This window comes from Oncorhynchus gorbuscha, linkage group LG15 (genome assembly GCF_021184085.1).
Source record: "Oncorhynchus gorbuscha isolate QuinsamMale2020 ecotype Even-year linkage group LG15, OgorEven_v1.0, whole genome shotgun sequence".
Lineage (NCBI taxonomy): Eukaryota > Metazoa > Chordata > Actinopteri > Salmoniformes > Salmonidae > Oncorhynchus > Oncorhynchus gorbuscha.
This window is the reverse complement of record NC_060187.1, coordinates 35,468,725-35,485,350: the sequence shown is the minus strand read 5'-3', so window position 1 is coordinate 35,485,350 and position 16,626 is coordinate 35,468,725. Positions and strand designations below refer to the sequence as shown.

Here is a 16,626-nt window from a genome sequence, read left to right as displayed (position 1 = left end):
CCCATCCCTACCATAGAATAGCCCTATAGCTGACCCTCTACCCTCCCTACCATAGAATAGCCCTAAAGCTGACCCTCTACCCGTCCCTACCATAGAATAGCTCTATAGCTGACCCTCTACCCGTCCCTACCATAGAATAGCTCTATAGCTGACCCTCTACCCGTCCCTACCATAGACTAGCCCTATAGCTGACCCTCTACCCATCCCTACCATAGAATAGCTCTATAGCTGACCCTCTACCCATCCCTACCATAGAATAGCCCTATAGCTGACCCTCTACCCGTCCCTACCATAGATAGCCCAATAGCTGACCCTCTACCCGTCCCTACCATAGACTAGCCCAATAGCTGACCCTCTACCCGTCCCTACCATAGAATAGCCCTATAGCTGACCCTCTACCCGTCCCTACCATAGAATAGTCCTATAGCTGACCCTCTACCCATCCCTACCATAGAATAGCCCTATAGCTGACCCTCTACCCGTCCCTACCATAGAATAGTCCTATAGCTGACCCTCTACCCATCCCTACCATAGAATAGCCCTATAGCTGACCCTCTACCCGTCCCTACCATAGAATAGCCCTATAGCTGACCCTCTACCCCTCCCTACCATAGAATAGCCCCATAGCCGACCCTCTACCCCTCCCTACCATAGAATAGCCCCATAGCTGACCCTCTACCCGTCCCTACCATAGACTAGCCCTATAGCTGACCCTCTACCCGTCCCTACCATAGACTAGCCCTATAGACCCTCTACCCGTCCCTACCATAGAATAGCTGACCCTCTACCCGTCCCTACCATAGAATAGCCCTATAGCTGACCCTCTACCCGTCCCTACCATAGACTAGCCCTATAGCTGACCCTCTACCGTCCCTACCATAGAATAGCTGACCCTCTACCCGTCCCTACCATAGAATAGTCCTATAGCTGACCCTCTACCCATCCCTACCATAGAATAGCCCTATAGCTGACCCTCTACCCCTCCCTACCATAGAATAGCCCCATAGCTGACCCTCTACCCGTCCCTACCATAGAATAGCCCTATAGCTGACCCTCTACCCATCCCTACCATAGAATAGCCCTATAGCTGACCCTCTACCCGTCCCTACCATAGAATAGCTCTATAGCTGACCCTCTACCCGTCCCTACCACAGAATAGCTCTAAGCGACCCTCTACCCGTCCCTACCATAGAATAGCTCTATAGCTGACCCTCTACCCGTCCCTACCATAGAATAGCTCTATAGCTGACCCTCTACCCATCCCTACCATAGAATAGCCCTGACCCTCTACCCGTCCCTACCATAGAAAAGCTCTATAGCTGACTCTCTACCCGTCCCTACCATAGAATAGCCCTATAGCTGACCCTCTACCCGTCCCTACCATAGAATAGCCCTAAGCTGACCCTCTACCCGTCCCTACCATAGAATAGCTCTATAGCTGACCCTCTACCCGTCCCTACCATAGAAAAGCTCTATAGCTGACCCTCTACCCGTCCCTACCATAGACTAGCCCTATAGCTGACCCTCTACCCATCCCTACCATAGAATAGCCCTATAGCTGACCCTCTACCCGTCCCTACCATAGACTAGCCCAATAGCTGACCCTCTACCCGTCCCTACCATAGACTAGCCCAATAGCTGACCCTCTACCCGTCCCTACCATAGAATAGCCCTATAGTTGACCCTCTACCCGTCCCTACCATAGAATAGTCCTATAGCTGACCCTCTACCCATCCCTACCATAGAATAGCCCTATAGCTGACCCTCTACCCATCCCTACCATAGAATAGCCCTATAGCTGACCCTCTATCCCTCCCTACCATAGAATAGCCCCATAGCCGACCCTCTACCCCTCCCTACCATAGAATAGCCCTATAGCTGACCCTCTACCCGTCCCTACCATAGACTAGCCCGATAGCTGACCCTCTACCCGTCCCTACCATAGACTAGCCCTATAGACCCTCTACCCTCCCTACCATAGAATAGCCCCATAGCTGACCCTCTACCCCTCCCTACCATAGAATAGCCCCATAGCTGACCCTCTACCCATCCCTACCATAGAATAGCCCTATAGCTGACCCTCTACCCGTCCCTACCATAGACTAGCCCTATAGCTGACTCTCTACCGTCCCTACCATAGAATAGCTGACCCTCTACCCGTCCCTACCATAGAATAGCCCTATAGCTGACCCTCTACCCATCCCTACCATAGAATAGCCCCATAGACCCTCTACCCGTCCCTACCATAGACTAGCCCTATAGCTGACCCTCTACCCATCCCTACCATAGAATAGCCCTATAGCTGACCCTCTACCCGTCCCTACCATAGAATAGCCCTATAGCTGACCCTCTACCCGTCCCTACCACAGAATAGCTCTATAGCTGACCCTCTACCCGTCCCTACATAGAATAGCTCTATAGCTGACCCTCTACCCGTCCCTACCATAGACTAGCCCTATAGCTGACCCTCTACCCATCCCTACCCTATAGCTGACCCTCTACCCGTCCCTACCATAGAATAGCTCTATAGCTGACCCTCTACCCGTCCCTACCATAGAATAGCCCTAACGCTGACCCTCTACCCGTCCCTACCATAGAATAGCTCTATAGCTGACCCTCTACCCGTCCCTACCATAGAATAGCTCTATAGCTGACCCTCTACCCATCCCTACCATAGAATAGCCCTAAAGCTGACCCTCTACCCGTCCCTACCATAGAAAAGCTCTATAGCTGACTCTCTACCCGTCCCTACCATAGACTAGCCCTATAGCTGACCCTCTACCCATCCCTACCATAGAATAGCCCTATAGCTGACCCTCTACCCGTCCCTAGAATACCATAGACTAGCCCAATAGCTGACCCTCTACCCGTCCCTACCATAGACTAGCCCAATAGCTGACCCTCTACCCGTCCCTACCATAGAATAGCCCTATAGCTGACCCTCTACCCGTCCCTACCATAGAATAGTCCTATAGCTGACCCTCTACCCATCCCTACCATAGAATAGCCCTATAGCTGACCCTCTATACCCCTCCCTACCATAGAATAGCCCCATAGCCGACCCTCTACCCCTCCCTACCATAGAATAGCCCCATAGCAGACCCTCTACCCGTCCCTACCATAGAATAGCTCTATAGCTGACCCTCTACCCATCCCTACCATAGACTAGCCCTATAGCCAACCCTCTACCCGTCCCTACCATAGAATAGCTGACCCTCTACCCATCCCTACCATAGAATAGCCCTATAGCTGACCCTCTACCCGTCCCTACCATAGAATAGCTCTATAGCTGACCCTCTACCCATCCCTACCATAGAATAGCCCTAAAGCTGACCCTCTACCCGTCCCTACCATAGAAAAGCTCTATAGCTGACTCTCTACCCGTCCCTACCATAGAATAGCTCTATAGCTGACCCTCTACCCGTCCCTACCATAGAATAGCTCTATAGCTGACCCTCTACCCATCCCTACCATAGAATAGCCCTATAGCTGACCCTCTACCCCTCCCTACCATAGAATAGCCCCATAGCCGACCCTCTACCCGTCCCTACCATAGACTAGCCCTATAGCTGACCCTCTACCCATCCCTACCATAGACTAGAGCCCTCTACCCGTCCCTACCATAGAATAGCTGACCCTCTACCCGTCCCTACCATAGACTAGCCCAATAGCTGACCCTCTACCCGTCCCTACCATAGACTAGCCCTATAGCTAACCCTCTACCCGTCCCTACCATAGAATAGCTGACCCTCTACCCGTCCCTACCATAGACTAGCCCAATAGCTGACCCTCTACCCGTCCCTACCATAGACTAGCCCTATAGCTGACCCTCTACCCGTCCCTACCATAGACTAGCCCTATAGCTGACCCTCTACCCGTCCCTACCATAGAATAGCCCTATAGCTGACCCTCTACCCGTCCCTACCATAGAATAGCCCTATAGCTGACCCTCTACCCATGCCTACCATAGAATAGCTCTATAGCTGACCCTCTACCCATCCCTACCATAGAATAGCCCTAAAGCTGACCCTCTACCCGTCCCTACCATAGAAAAGCTCTATAGCTGACTCTCTACCCGTCCCTACCATAGAATAGCCCTATAGCTGACCCTCTCCCCGTCCCTACCATAGAATAGCCCTATAGCTGACCCTCTACCCATGCCTACCATAGAATAGCTCTATAGCTGACCCTCTACCCATCCCTACCATAGAATAGCCCTAAAGCTGACCCTCTACCCGTCCCTACCATAGAAAAGCTCTATAGCTGACCCTCTACCCGTCCCTACCATAGACTAGCCCTATAGCTGACCCTCTACCCATCCCTACCATAGAATAGCCCTATAGCTGACCCTCTACCCGTCCCTACCATAGACTAGCCCAATAGCTGACCCTCTACCCGTCCCTACCATAGACTAGCCCAATAGCTGACCCTCTACCCGTCCCTACCATAGAATAGCCCTATAGCTGACCCTCTACCCGTCCCTACCATAGAATAGCCCTATAGCTGACCCTCTACCCATCCCTACCATAGAATAGCCCTATAGCTGACCCTCTACCCCTCCCTACCATAGAATAGCCCCATAGCCGACCCTCTACCCCTCCCTACCATAGAATAGCCCCATAGCCGACCCTCTACCCGTCCCTACCATAGACTAGCCCAATAGCTGACCCTCTACCCGTCCCTACCATAGACTAGCCCAATAGCTGACCCTCTACCCGTCCCTACCATAGAATAGCCCTATAGCTGACCCTCTACCCGTCCCTACCATAGAATAGTCCTATAGCTGACCCTCTACCCATCCCTACCATAGAATAGCCCTATAGCTGACCCTCTACCCCTCCCTACCATAGAATAGCCCCATAGCCGACCCTCTACCCCTCCCTACCATAGAATAGCCCCATAGCTAACCCTCTACCCGTCCCTACCATAGAATAGCTGACCCTCTCCCCGTCCCTACCATAGACTAGCCCAATAGCTGACCCTCTACCCGTCCCTACCATAGACTAGCCCTATAGCTGACCCTCTACCCGTCCCTACCATAGACTAGCCCTATAGCCAACCCTCTACCCGTCCCTACCATAGAATAGCTGACCCTCTACCCATCCCTACCATAGAATAGCCCTATAGCTGACCCTCTACCCGTCCTTACCATAGACTAGCCCTATAGCTGACTCTCTACCGTCCCTACCATAGAATAGCTGACCCTCTACCCGTCCCTACCATAGACTAGCCCGATAGCTGACCCTCTACCCGTCCCTACCATAGACTAGCCCTATAGCCAACCCTCTACCCGTCCCTACCATAGAATAGCTGACCCTCTACCCATCCCTACCATAGAATAGCCCTATAGCTGACCCTCTACCCGTCCCTACCATAGAATAGCTCTATAGCTGACCCTCTACCCATCCCTACCATAGAATAGCCCTAAAGCTGACCCTCTACCCGTCCCTACCATAGAAAAGCTCTATAGCTGACTCTCTACCCGTCCCTACCATAGAATAGCTCTATAGCTGACCCTCTACCCGTCCCTACCATAGAATAGCTCTATAGCTGACCCTCTACCCATCCCTACCATAGAATAGCCCTATAGCTGACCCTCTACCCCTCCCTACCATAGAATAGCCCCATAGCCGACCCTCTACCCGTCCCTACCATAGACTAGCCCTATAGCTGACCCTCTACCCATCCCTACCATAGACTAGCCCTATAGCTAGCCCTCTACCCGTCCCTACCATAGAATAGCTGACCCTCTACCCGTCCCTACCATAGACTAGCCCAATAGCTGACCCTCTACCCGTCCCTACCATAGACTAGCCCTATAGCTAACCCTCTACCCGTCCCTACCATAGAATAGCTGACCCTCTCCCCGTCCCTACCATAGACTAGCCCAATAGCTGACCCTCTACCCGTCCCTACCATAGACTAGCCCTATAGCTGACCCTCTACCCGTCCCTACCATAGACTAGCCCTATAGCTGACCCTCTACCCGTCCCTACCATAGAATAGCCCTATAGCTGACCCTCTACCCGTCCCTACCATAGAATAGCCCTATAGCTGACCCTCTACCCATGCCTACCATAGAATAGCTGACCCTCTACCCGTCCCTACCATAGAATAGCTCTATAGCTGACCCTCTACCCGTCCCTACCATAGAATAGCTCTATAGCTGACCCTCTACCCATCCCTACCATAGAATAGCCCTAAAGCTGACCCTCTACCCGTCCCTACCATAGAAAAGCTCTATAGCTGACTCTCTACCCGTCCCCCTACCATAGACTAATAGCTGACCCTCTACCCATCCCTACCATAGAATAGCCCTATAGCTGACCCTCTACCCGTCCCTACCATAGAACCCTCTACCCATCCCTACCCTATAGCTGACCCTCTACCCATCCCTACCATAGAATAGCCTATAGCTGACCCTCTACCCATCCCTACCATAGAATAGCCCTAAAGCTGACCCTCTACCCGTCCCTACCATAGAAAAGCTCTATAGCTGACTCTCTACCCGTCCCTACCATAGAATAGCCCTATAGCTGACCCTCTACCCATCCCTACCATAGAATAGCCCTATAGCTGACCCTCTAGTCCCTACCATAGAATAGCCCAATAGCTGACCCTCTACCCGTCCCTACCATAGACTAGCCCAATAGCTGACCCTCTACCCGTCCCTACCATAGAATAGCCCTATAGCTGACCCTCTACCCGTCCCTACCATAGAATAGCCCTATAGCTGACCCTCTACCCATCCCTACCATAGAATAGCCCTAATAGCTGACCCTCTACCCATCCCTACCATAGAATAGCCCTAAAGCTGACCCTCTACCCGTCCCTACCATAGAAAAGCTCTATAGCTGACCCTCTACCCGTCCCTACCATAGACTAGCCCTATAGCTGACCCTCTACCCATCCCTACCATAGAATAGCCCTATAGCTGACCCTCTACCCGTCCCTACCATAGACTAGCCCAATAGCTGACCCTCTACCCGTCCCTACCATAGACTAGCCCAATAGCTGACCCTCTACCCGTCCCTACCATAGAATAGCCCTATAGCTGACCCTCTACCCGTCCCTACCATAGAATAGTCCTATAGCTGACCCTCTACCCATCCCTACCATAGAATATAGCTGAACCCCTCCCTACCATAGAATAGCCCCATAGCCGACCCTCTACCCCTCCCTACCATAGAATAGCCCCATAGCCGACCCTCTACCCGTCCCTACCATAGACTAGCCCTATAGCTGACCCTCTACCCATCCCTACCATAGAATAGCTCTATAGCTGACCCTCTACCCGTCCCTACCATAGAATAGCTGACCCTCTCCCCGTCCCTACCATAGACTAGCCCAATAGCTGACCCTCTACCCGTCCCTACCATAGACTAGCCCTATAGCTGACCCTCTACCCGTCCCTACCCTAGCCCTATAGCCAACCCTCTACCCGTCCCTACCATAGAATAGCTGACCCTCTACCCATCCCTACCATAGAATAGCCCTATAGCTGACCCTCTACCCGTCCCTACCATAGACTAGCCCTATAGCTGCTCTATAGCATAGAGCTGACCCTCTACCCGTCCCTACCATAGACTAGCCCAATAGCTGACCCTCTACCCGTCCCTACCATAGACTAGCCCTATAGCCAACCCTCTACCCGTCCCTACCATCTAGCTGACCCTCTACCCATCCCTACCATAGAATAGCCCTATAGCTGACCCTCTACCCGTCCCTACCATAGAATAGCTCTATAGCTGACCCTCTACCCATCCCTACCATAGAATAGCCCTAAAGCTGACCCTCTACCCGTCCCTACCATAGAAAAGCCTCTATAGCTGACTCTCTACCCGTCCCTACCATAGAATAGCTACCTAGAATAGCTGACCCTCTACCCGTCCCTACCATAGAATAATAGCTGACCCTCTACCCGTCCCTACCATAGCTAGAGCTGACCCTCTACCCGTCCCTACCATAGAATAGCCCTATAGCTGACCCTCTCTACCCGTCCCTACCATAGAATAGCCCTATAGCTGACCCTCTACCCGTCCCTACCATAGAATAGCCCTATAGCTGACCCTCTACCCGTCCCTACCATAGAATAGCCCTATAGCTGACCCTCTACCCGTCCCTACCATAGACTAGCCCTATAGCTGACTCTCTACCGTCCCTACCATAGAATAGCTGACCCTCTACCCATCCCTACCATAGAATAGCCCTATAGCTGACCCTCTACCCGTCCCTACCATAGAATAGCTCTATAGCTGACCCTCTACCCATCCCTACCATAGAATAGCCCTAAAGCTGACCCTCTACCCGTCCCTACCATAGAAAAGCTCTATAGCTGACTCTCTACCCGTCCCTACCATAGAATAGCTCTATAGCTGACCCTCTACCCGTCCCTACCATAGAATAGCTCTATAGCTGACCCTCTACCCATCCCTACCATAGAATAGCCCTATAGCTGACCCTCTACCCCTCCCTACCATAGAATAGCCCTATAGCTGACCCTCTACCCGTCCCTACCATAGAATAGCCCTATAGCTGACCCTCTACCCGTCCCTACCATAGACTAGCCCTATAGCTGACCCGTCCCTACCATAGAATAGCTGACCCTCTACCCGTCCCTACCCTAGCCCATAGACTAGCCCATAGAATAGCTGACCCTCTACCCGTCCCTACCATAGAATAGCCCAATAGCTGAGCCCCTCTACCCGTCCCTACCATAGACTAGCCCTATAGCTGACCCTCTACCCGTCCCTACCATAGACTAGCCCTATAGCTGACCCTCTACCCGTCCCTACCATAGAATAGCCCTATAGCTGACCCTCTACCCGTCCCTACCATAGAATAGCCCTATAGCTGACCCTCTACCCATCCCTACCATAGAATAGCTCTATAGCTGACCCTCTACCCATCCCTACCATAGAATAGCCCTATAGCTGACCCTCTACCCGTCCCTACCATAGAATAGCTCTATAGCTGACCCTCTACCCGTCCCTACCATAGAATAGCCCTATAGCTGACCCTCTACCCGTCCCTACCATAGAATAGCCCTATAGCTGACCCTCTATCCCTACCATAGAATAGCCTATAGCTGACCCTCTACCCATCCCTACCATAGAATAGCCCTAAAGCTGACCCTCTACCCGTCCCTACCATAGAATAGCTCTATAGCTGACCCTCTACCCGTCCCTACCATAGAATAGCCCTATAGCTGACCCTCTACCCATCCCTACCATAGAATAGCCCTACCCATCCCTACCATAGAATAGCTGACCCTCTACCCGTCCCTACCATAGACTAGCCCAATAGCTGACCCTCTACCCGTCCCTACCATAGAATAGCCCAATAGCTGACCCTCTACCCGTCCCTACCATAGAATAGCCCTATAGCTGACCCTCTACCCGTCCCTACCATAGAATAGTCCTATAGCTGACCCTCTACCCATCCCTACCATAGAATAGCCCTATAGCTGACCCTCTACCCCTCCCTACCATAGAATCTAGCCGACCCTCTACCCTCCCTACCATAGAATAGCCCCATAGCCGACCCTCTACCCGTCCCTACCATAGACTAGCCCGATAGCTGACCCTCTACCCGTCCCTACCATAGACTAGCCCTATAGCCAACCCTCTACCCGTCCCTACCATAGAATAGCTGACCCTCTACCCATCCCTACCATAGACTAGCCCAATAGCTGACCCTCTACCCGTCCCTACCATAGACTAGCCCTATAGCTAACCCTCTACCCGTCCCTACCATAGAATAGCTGACCCTCTACCCGTCCCTACCATAGACTAGCCCAATAGCTGACCCTCTACCCGTCCCTACCATAGACTAGCCCTATAGCTGACCCTCTATAGCCTACCATAGAATAATAGCTGACCCTCTACCCGTCCCTACCATAGAATAGCTCTATAGCTGACCCTCTACCCGTCCCTACCATAGACTAGCCCTAAAGCTGACCCTCTACCCGTCCCTACCATAGAATAGCTGACCCTCTACCCGTCCCTCCCATAAATAGCCCTATAGCTGACCCTCTACCCGTCCCTACCATAGAATAGCTGACCCTCTACCCGTCCCTACCATAGAATAGTCCTATAGCTGACCCTCTACCCGTCCCTACCATAGAATAGCCCTATAGCTGACCCTCTACCCGTCCCTACCATAGATAGCCCTATAGCTGACCCTCTACCCTCCCTACCATAGAATAGCCCTAATAGACCCTCTAGTCCCTACCATAGACTAGCCCTACCCGTCCCTATAGCTGACCCTCTACCCGTCCCTACCATAGATATAGCTGACCCTCTACCCGTCCCTACCATAGAATAGCCCTATAGCTGACCCTCTACCCGTCCCTACCATAGAGTCCTATAGCTGACCCTCTACCCGTCCCTACCATAGACTAGCCCTATAGCTGACCCTCTACCCGTCCCTACCATAGACTAGCCCTATAGCTGACCCTCTACCCGTCCCTACCATAGAATAGCTCTATAGCTGACCCTCTACCCGTCCCTATCATAGAATAGCTCTATAGCTGACCCTCTACCCGTCCCTACCATAGAATAGCCCTATAGCTGACCCTCTACCCGTCCCTACCATAGACTAGCCCTATAGCTGACCCTCTACCCGTCCCTACCATAGACTAGCCCTATAGCTGACCCTCTACCGTCCCTACCATAGAATAGCTGACCCTCTACCCGTCCCTACCATAGACTAGCCCAATAGCTGACCCTCTACCCGTCCCTACCATAGACTAGCCCAATAGCTGACCCTCTACCCGTCCCTACCATAGAATAGCCCTATAGCTGACCCTCTACCCGTCCCTACCATAGAATAGCCCTATAGCTGACCCTCTACCCGTCCCTACCATAGAATAGTCCTATAGCTGACCCTCTACCCATCCCTACCATAGAATAGCCCTATAGCTGACCCTCTACCCTCCCTACCATAGAATAGCCCCATAGCTGACCCTCTAGTCCCTACCATAGAATAGCCCTATAGCTGACCCTCTACCCGTCCCTACCATAGAATAGTCCTATAGCTGACCCTCTACCCATCCCTACCATAGAATAGCCCTATAGCTGACCCTCTACCCCTCCCTACCATAGAATAGCCCCATAGCTGACCCTCTACCCTCCCTACCATAGAATAGCCCCATAGCCGACCCTCTACCCGTCCCTACCATAGACTAGCCCTATAGCTAACCCTCTACCCGTCCCTACCATAGAATAGCTGACCCTCTCCCCGTCCCTACCATAGACTAGCCCAATAGCTGACCCTCTACCCGTCCCTACCATAGACTAGCCCTATAGCTGACCCTCTACCCGTCCCTACCATAGACTAGCCCTATAGCCAACCCTCTACCCGTCCCTACCATAGAATAGCTGACCCTCTACCCATCCCTACCATAGAATAGCCCTATAGCCGACCCTCTACCCGTCCTTACCATAGACTAGCCCTATAGCTGACTCTCTACCGTCCCTACCATAGAATAGCTGACCCTCTACCCGTCCCTACCATAGACTAGCCCGATAGCTGACCCTCTACCCGTCCCTACCATAGACTAGCCCTATAGCCAACCCTCTACCCGTCCCTACCATAGAATAGCTGACCCTCTACCCATCCCTACCATAGAATAGCCCTATAGCTGACCCTCTACCCGTCCCTACCATAGAATAGCTCTATAGCTGACCCTCTACCCATCCCTACCATAGAATAGCCCTAAAGCTGACCCTCTACCCGTCCCTACCATAGAAAAGCTCTATAGCTGACTCTCTACCCGTCCCTACCATAGAATAGCTCTATAGCTGACCCTCTACCCGTCCCTACCATAGAATAGCTCTATAGCTGACCCTCTACCCATCCCTACCATAGAATAGCCCTATAGCTGACCCTCTACCCCTCCCTACCATAGAATAGCCCCATAGCCGACCCTCTACCCGTCCCTACCATAGACTAGCCCTATAGCTGACCCTCTACCCATCCCTACCATAGACTAGCCCTATAGCTAGCCCTCTACCCGTCCCTACCATAGAATAGCTGACCCTCTACCCGTCCCTACCATAGACTAGCCCAATAGCTGACCCTCTACCCGTCCCTACCATAGACTAGCCCTATAGCTAACCCTCTACCCGTCCCTACCATAGAATAGCTGACCCTCTCCCCGTCCCTACCATAGACTAGCCCAATAGCTGACCCTCTACCCGTCCCTACCATAGACTAGCCCTATAGCTGACCCTCTACCCGTCCCTACCATAGACTAGCCCTATAGCTGACCCTCTACCCGTCCCTACCATAGAATAGCCCTATAGCTGACCCTCTACCCGTCCCTACCATAGAATAGCCCTATAGCTGACCCTCTACCCATGCCTACCATAGATAGCTGACTCTCTACCCGTCCCTACCTAGCTCTATAGCTGACCCTCTACCCATCCCTACCATAGAATAGCTCTATAGCTGACCCTCTACCCATCCCTACCATAGAATAGCCCTAAAGCTGACCCTCTACCCGTCCCTACCATAGAAAAGCTCTATAGCTGACTCTCTACCCGTCCCTACCATAGACTAGCCCTATAGCTGACCCTCTACCCATCCCTACCATAGAATAGCCCTATAGCTGACCCTCTACCCGTCCCTACCATAGACTAGCCCAATAGCTGACCCTCTACCCGTCCCTACCATAGACTAGCCCAATAGCTGACCCTCTACCCGTCCCTACCATAGAATAGCCCTATAGCTGACCCTCTACCCGTCCCTACCATAGAATAGCTCTATAGCTGACCCTCCACCCATCCCTACCATAGAATAGCCCTAAAGCTGACTCTCTACCCGTCCCTACCATAGAATAGCTCTATAGCTGACCCTCTACCCGTCCCTACCATAGAATAGCTCTATAGCTGACCCTCTACCCATCCCTACCATAGAATAGCCCTAAAGCTGACCCTCTACCCGTCCCTACCATAGAAAAGCTCTATAGCTGACTCTCTACCCGTCCCTACCATAGACTAGCCCTATAGCTGACCCTCTACCCATCCCTACCATAGAATAGCCCTATAGCTGACCCTCTACCCGTCCCTACCATAGACTAGCCCAATAGCTGACCCTCTACCCGTCCCTACCATAGACTAGCCCAATAGCTGACCCTCTACCCGTCCCTACCATAGAATAGCCCTATAGCTGACCCTCTACCCGTCCCTACCATAGAATAGTCCTATAGCTGACCCTCTACCCATCCCTACCATAGAATAGCCCTATAGCTGACCCTCTACCCCTCCCTTCCATAGAATAGCCCCATAGCCGACCCTCTACCCTCCCTACCATAGAATAGCCCCATAGCCGACCCTCTACCCGTCCCTACCATAGACTAGCCCGATAGCTGACCCTCTACCCGTCCCTACCATAGACTAGCCCTATAGCCAACCCTCTACCCGTCCCTACCATAGAATAGCTGACCCTCTACCCATCCCTACCATAGACTAGCCCAATAGCTGACCCTCTACCCGTCCCTACCATAGACTAGCCCTATAGCTAACCCTCTACCCGTCCCTACCATAGAATAGCTGACCCTCTACCCGTCCCTACCATAGACTAGCCCAATAGCTGACCCTCTACCCGTCCCTACCATAGACTAGCCCTATAGCTGACCCTATACCCGTCCCTACCATAGACTAGCCCTATAGCTGACCCTCTACCCATCCCTACCATAGAATAGCCCTATAGCTGACCCTCTACCCGTCCCTACCATAGAATAGCCCTATAGCTGACCCTCTACCCATGCCTACCATAGAATAGCTGACCCTCTACCCGTCCCTACCATAGAATAGCTCTATAGCTGACCCTCAACCCGTCCCTACCATAGACTAGCCCTAAAGCTGACCCTCTACCCGTCCCTACCATAGAATAGCCCTATAGCTAACCCTCTACCCGTACCTACCATAAAATAGCCCTATAGCTGACCCTCTACCCGTCCCTACCATAGAATAGCTGACCCTCTACCCGTCCCTACCATAGAATAGTCCTATAGCTGACCCTCTACCCGTCCCTACCATAGAATAGCCCTATAGCCGACCCTCTACCCGTCCCTACCATAGACTAGCCCTATAGCTGACCCTCTACCCCTCCCTACCATAGAATAGCCCTAAAGCCGACCCTCTACCCGTCCCTACCATAGACTAGCCCTATAGCTGACCCTCTACCGTCCCTACCATAGAATAGCTGACCCTCTACCCGACCCTACCATAGACTAGCCCTATAGCTGACCCTCTACCCGTCCCTACCATAGAATAGTCCTATAGCTGACCCTCTACCCGTCCCTACCATAGACTAGCCCTATAGCTGACCCTCTACCCATCCCTACCATAGACTAGCCCTATAGCTGACCCTCTACCCGTCCCTACCATAGAATAGCTCTATAGCTGACCCTCTACCCGTCCCTATCATAGAATAGCTCTATAGCTGACCCTCTACCCGTCCCTACCATAGAATAGCCCTATAGCTGACCCTCTACCCGTCCCTACCATAGACTAGCCCTATAGCTGACCCTCTACCCGTCCCTACCATAGACTAGCCCTATAGCTGACCCTCTACCGTCCCTACCATAGAATAGCTGACCCTCTACCCGTCCCTACCATAGACTAGCCCAATAGCTGACCCTCTACCCGTCCCTACCATAGACTAGCCCAATAGCTGACCCTCTACCCGTCCCTACCATAGAATAGCCCTATAGCTGACCCTCTACCCGTCCCTACCATAGAATAGTCCTATAGCTGACCCTCTACCCGTCCCTACCATAGAATAGTCCTATAGCTGACCCTCTACCCGTCCCTACCATAGACTAGCCCTATAGCTGACCCTCTACCCGTCCCTACCATAGACTAGCCCTATAGCTGACCCTCTACCCGTCCCTACCATAGAATAGCTCTATAGCTGACCCTCTACCCGTCCCTATCATAGAATAGCTCTATAGCTGACCCTCTACCCGTCCCTACCATAGAATAGCCCTATAGCTGACCCTCTACCCATCCCTACCATAGAATAGCTGACCCTCTACCCGTCCCTACCATAGAATAGCTCTATAGCTGACCCTCAACCCGTCCCTACCATAGAATAGCCCTAAAGCTGACCCTCTACCCGTCCCTACCATAGAATAGCCCTATAGCTAACCCTCTACCCGTCCCTACCATAGAATAGCCCTATAGCTGACCCTCTACCCGTCCCTACCATAGAATAGCCCTATAGTTTACACACTGTACTATAACTGTCATATGTCAACTTGTGGTGGTAATGTCAAAGGCAGTTCTACACGAGCCGTTTCCACTTGTGAGATTGACCATACAGACAATAAACGCGTCGTGTTTAAAACCAGTGATGATTTATTTTTCAACGATTAAAAACCACTGCGTGTTATCTCTCGGGTAAATATTGTAGAATACATGGGCATATAGCGAAAGTGCGTGTTTGATACATCCCTACGCAGAGTAAACAAGTGCACACCTCGGGATGGATGAGAGAGGGAATTCAGCAATGGCCGAGCCGCACGTAGGCACAGACACTGCAGGACCGTAAACACAACAAGCATACGGTGTACTTTCAGTTGAAGTCATCATATTTGTTGCCAACGCGGATAACGTTACTTTAACTACATCGCGGCATAAAACGAGAATCTACATATAAATAGGAAGACTGTGTAACTGCGTGGAATATGCGCATGCATCAAACCATATATAAACAGCGTTGCTGAAAGATGGCAACACAAAGCTACTGGAATTTTCGTGTGATTCGGCTATAGCTCCAAAGCATAGCCTAATATATTATCAAACCATAATCATATAAAACAAACTAAAGTAATATAACACTGCTTAATGGTTATAGACAATTCCTGTCGTCCTTATTAACCGACTGTACGCTGTCTTACCCGCCATGGTCCGTTATTCGGTGTGGCCGTAGCTCGGGAGGGTCTGGAGTGCTAGATTCGGTGTTTAATTAACAGGGTGTTTTTCGGTGGATACAGAGCTAGAAGACACAGCTGTCGACTGTCAAGACGAAGGAGTCAAGTCAGGAGGCCATATTCTGCGTCATGTGATCCGTGACAGCGCACACACCCGCCACAATACACACACAAACACACGCACGCAATTTAGAATCTAAATGTTTGTCAGTCTTAGTTATTATTTCAGTTTTATTACAGTTTTTAAATAGATCATTGATCTTAAGGATAGGCCTAATGATCATACTTGTTCACAAGAAAGGAAAGGTAAATTAGCGGTACATAATACGACTATATCAACATCAATCAGTGTTATTTATCAACCAGTTCTCTGGTGCCAATGACTGGAACGAATTGCAAAAATCACTGAAGCTGGATACTTTTTGCTCCCTCTCTAACTTTAAGCATCAGCTGTCAGAGCAGTTTACCGATGATTTTACCTGTACAGAGTCCATCTGTAAATAGCACACCCAACTACCTCATCTCCATAATGTTATTTATTCATTTTTGCTCTTTTGCTCCCCTGTATCTCGACTTGCACATCATCATCTGCACATCTATCACTCCAGTGTTAATGCTAAATTGTAATTATTTCGCCTCTATGGCCTATTTATTGCCTTACCTTCCTAATCTTACTACGTTTG

General features: G+C 51.3%; 1 protein-coding gene across 1 annotated transcript in view; it reads right to left on the bottom strand.

Annotated features, from left to right (window-relative positions):
• LOC123998362 (glycogenin-1-like) overlaps positions 1 to 16,085 on the bottom strand; it is a 35,591-nt gene extending 19,506 nt beyond the window's left edge. The window contains exon 1 of the mRNA XM_046303492.1: positions 15,911 to 16,085. Within this exon, the coding sequence (XP_046159448.1) occupies positions 15,911 to 15,917 (7 nt within the window). The 5' untranslated portion in view covers positions 15,918 to 16,085. The remainder of the gene's footprint in view (positions 1 to 15,910) is intronic.
• Positions 16,086 to 16,626: the final 541 nt, after the last annotated feature.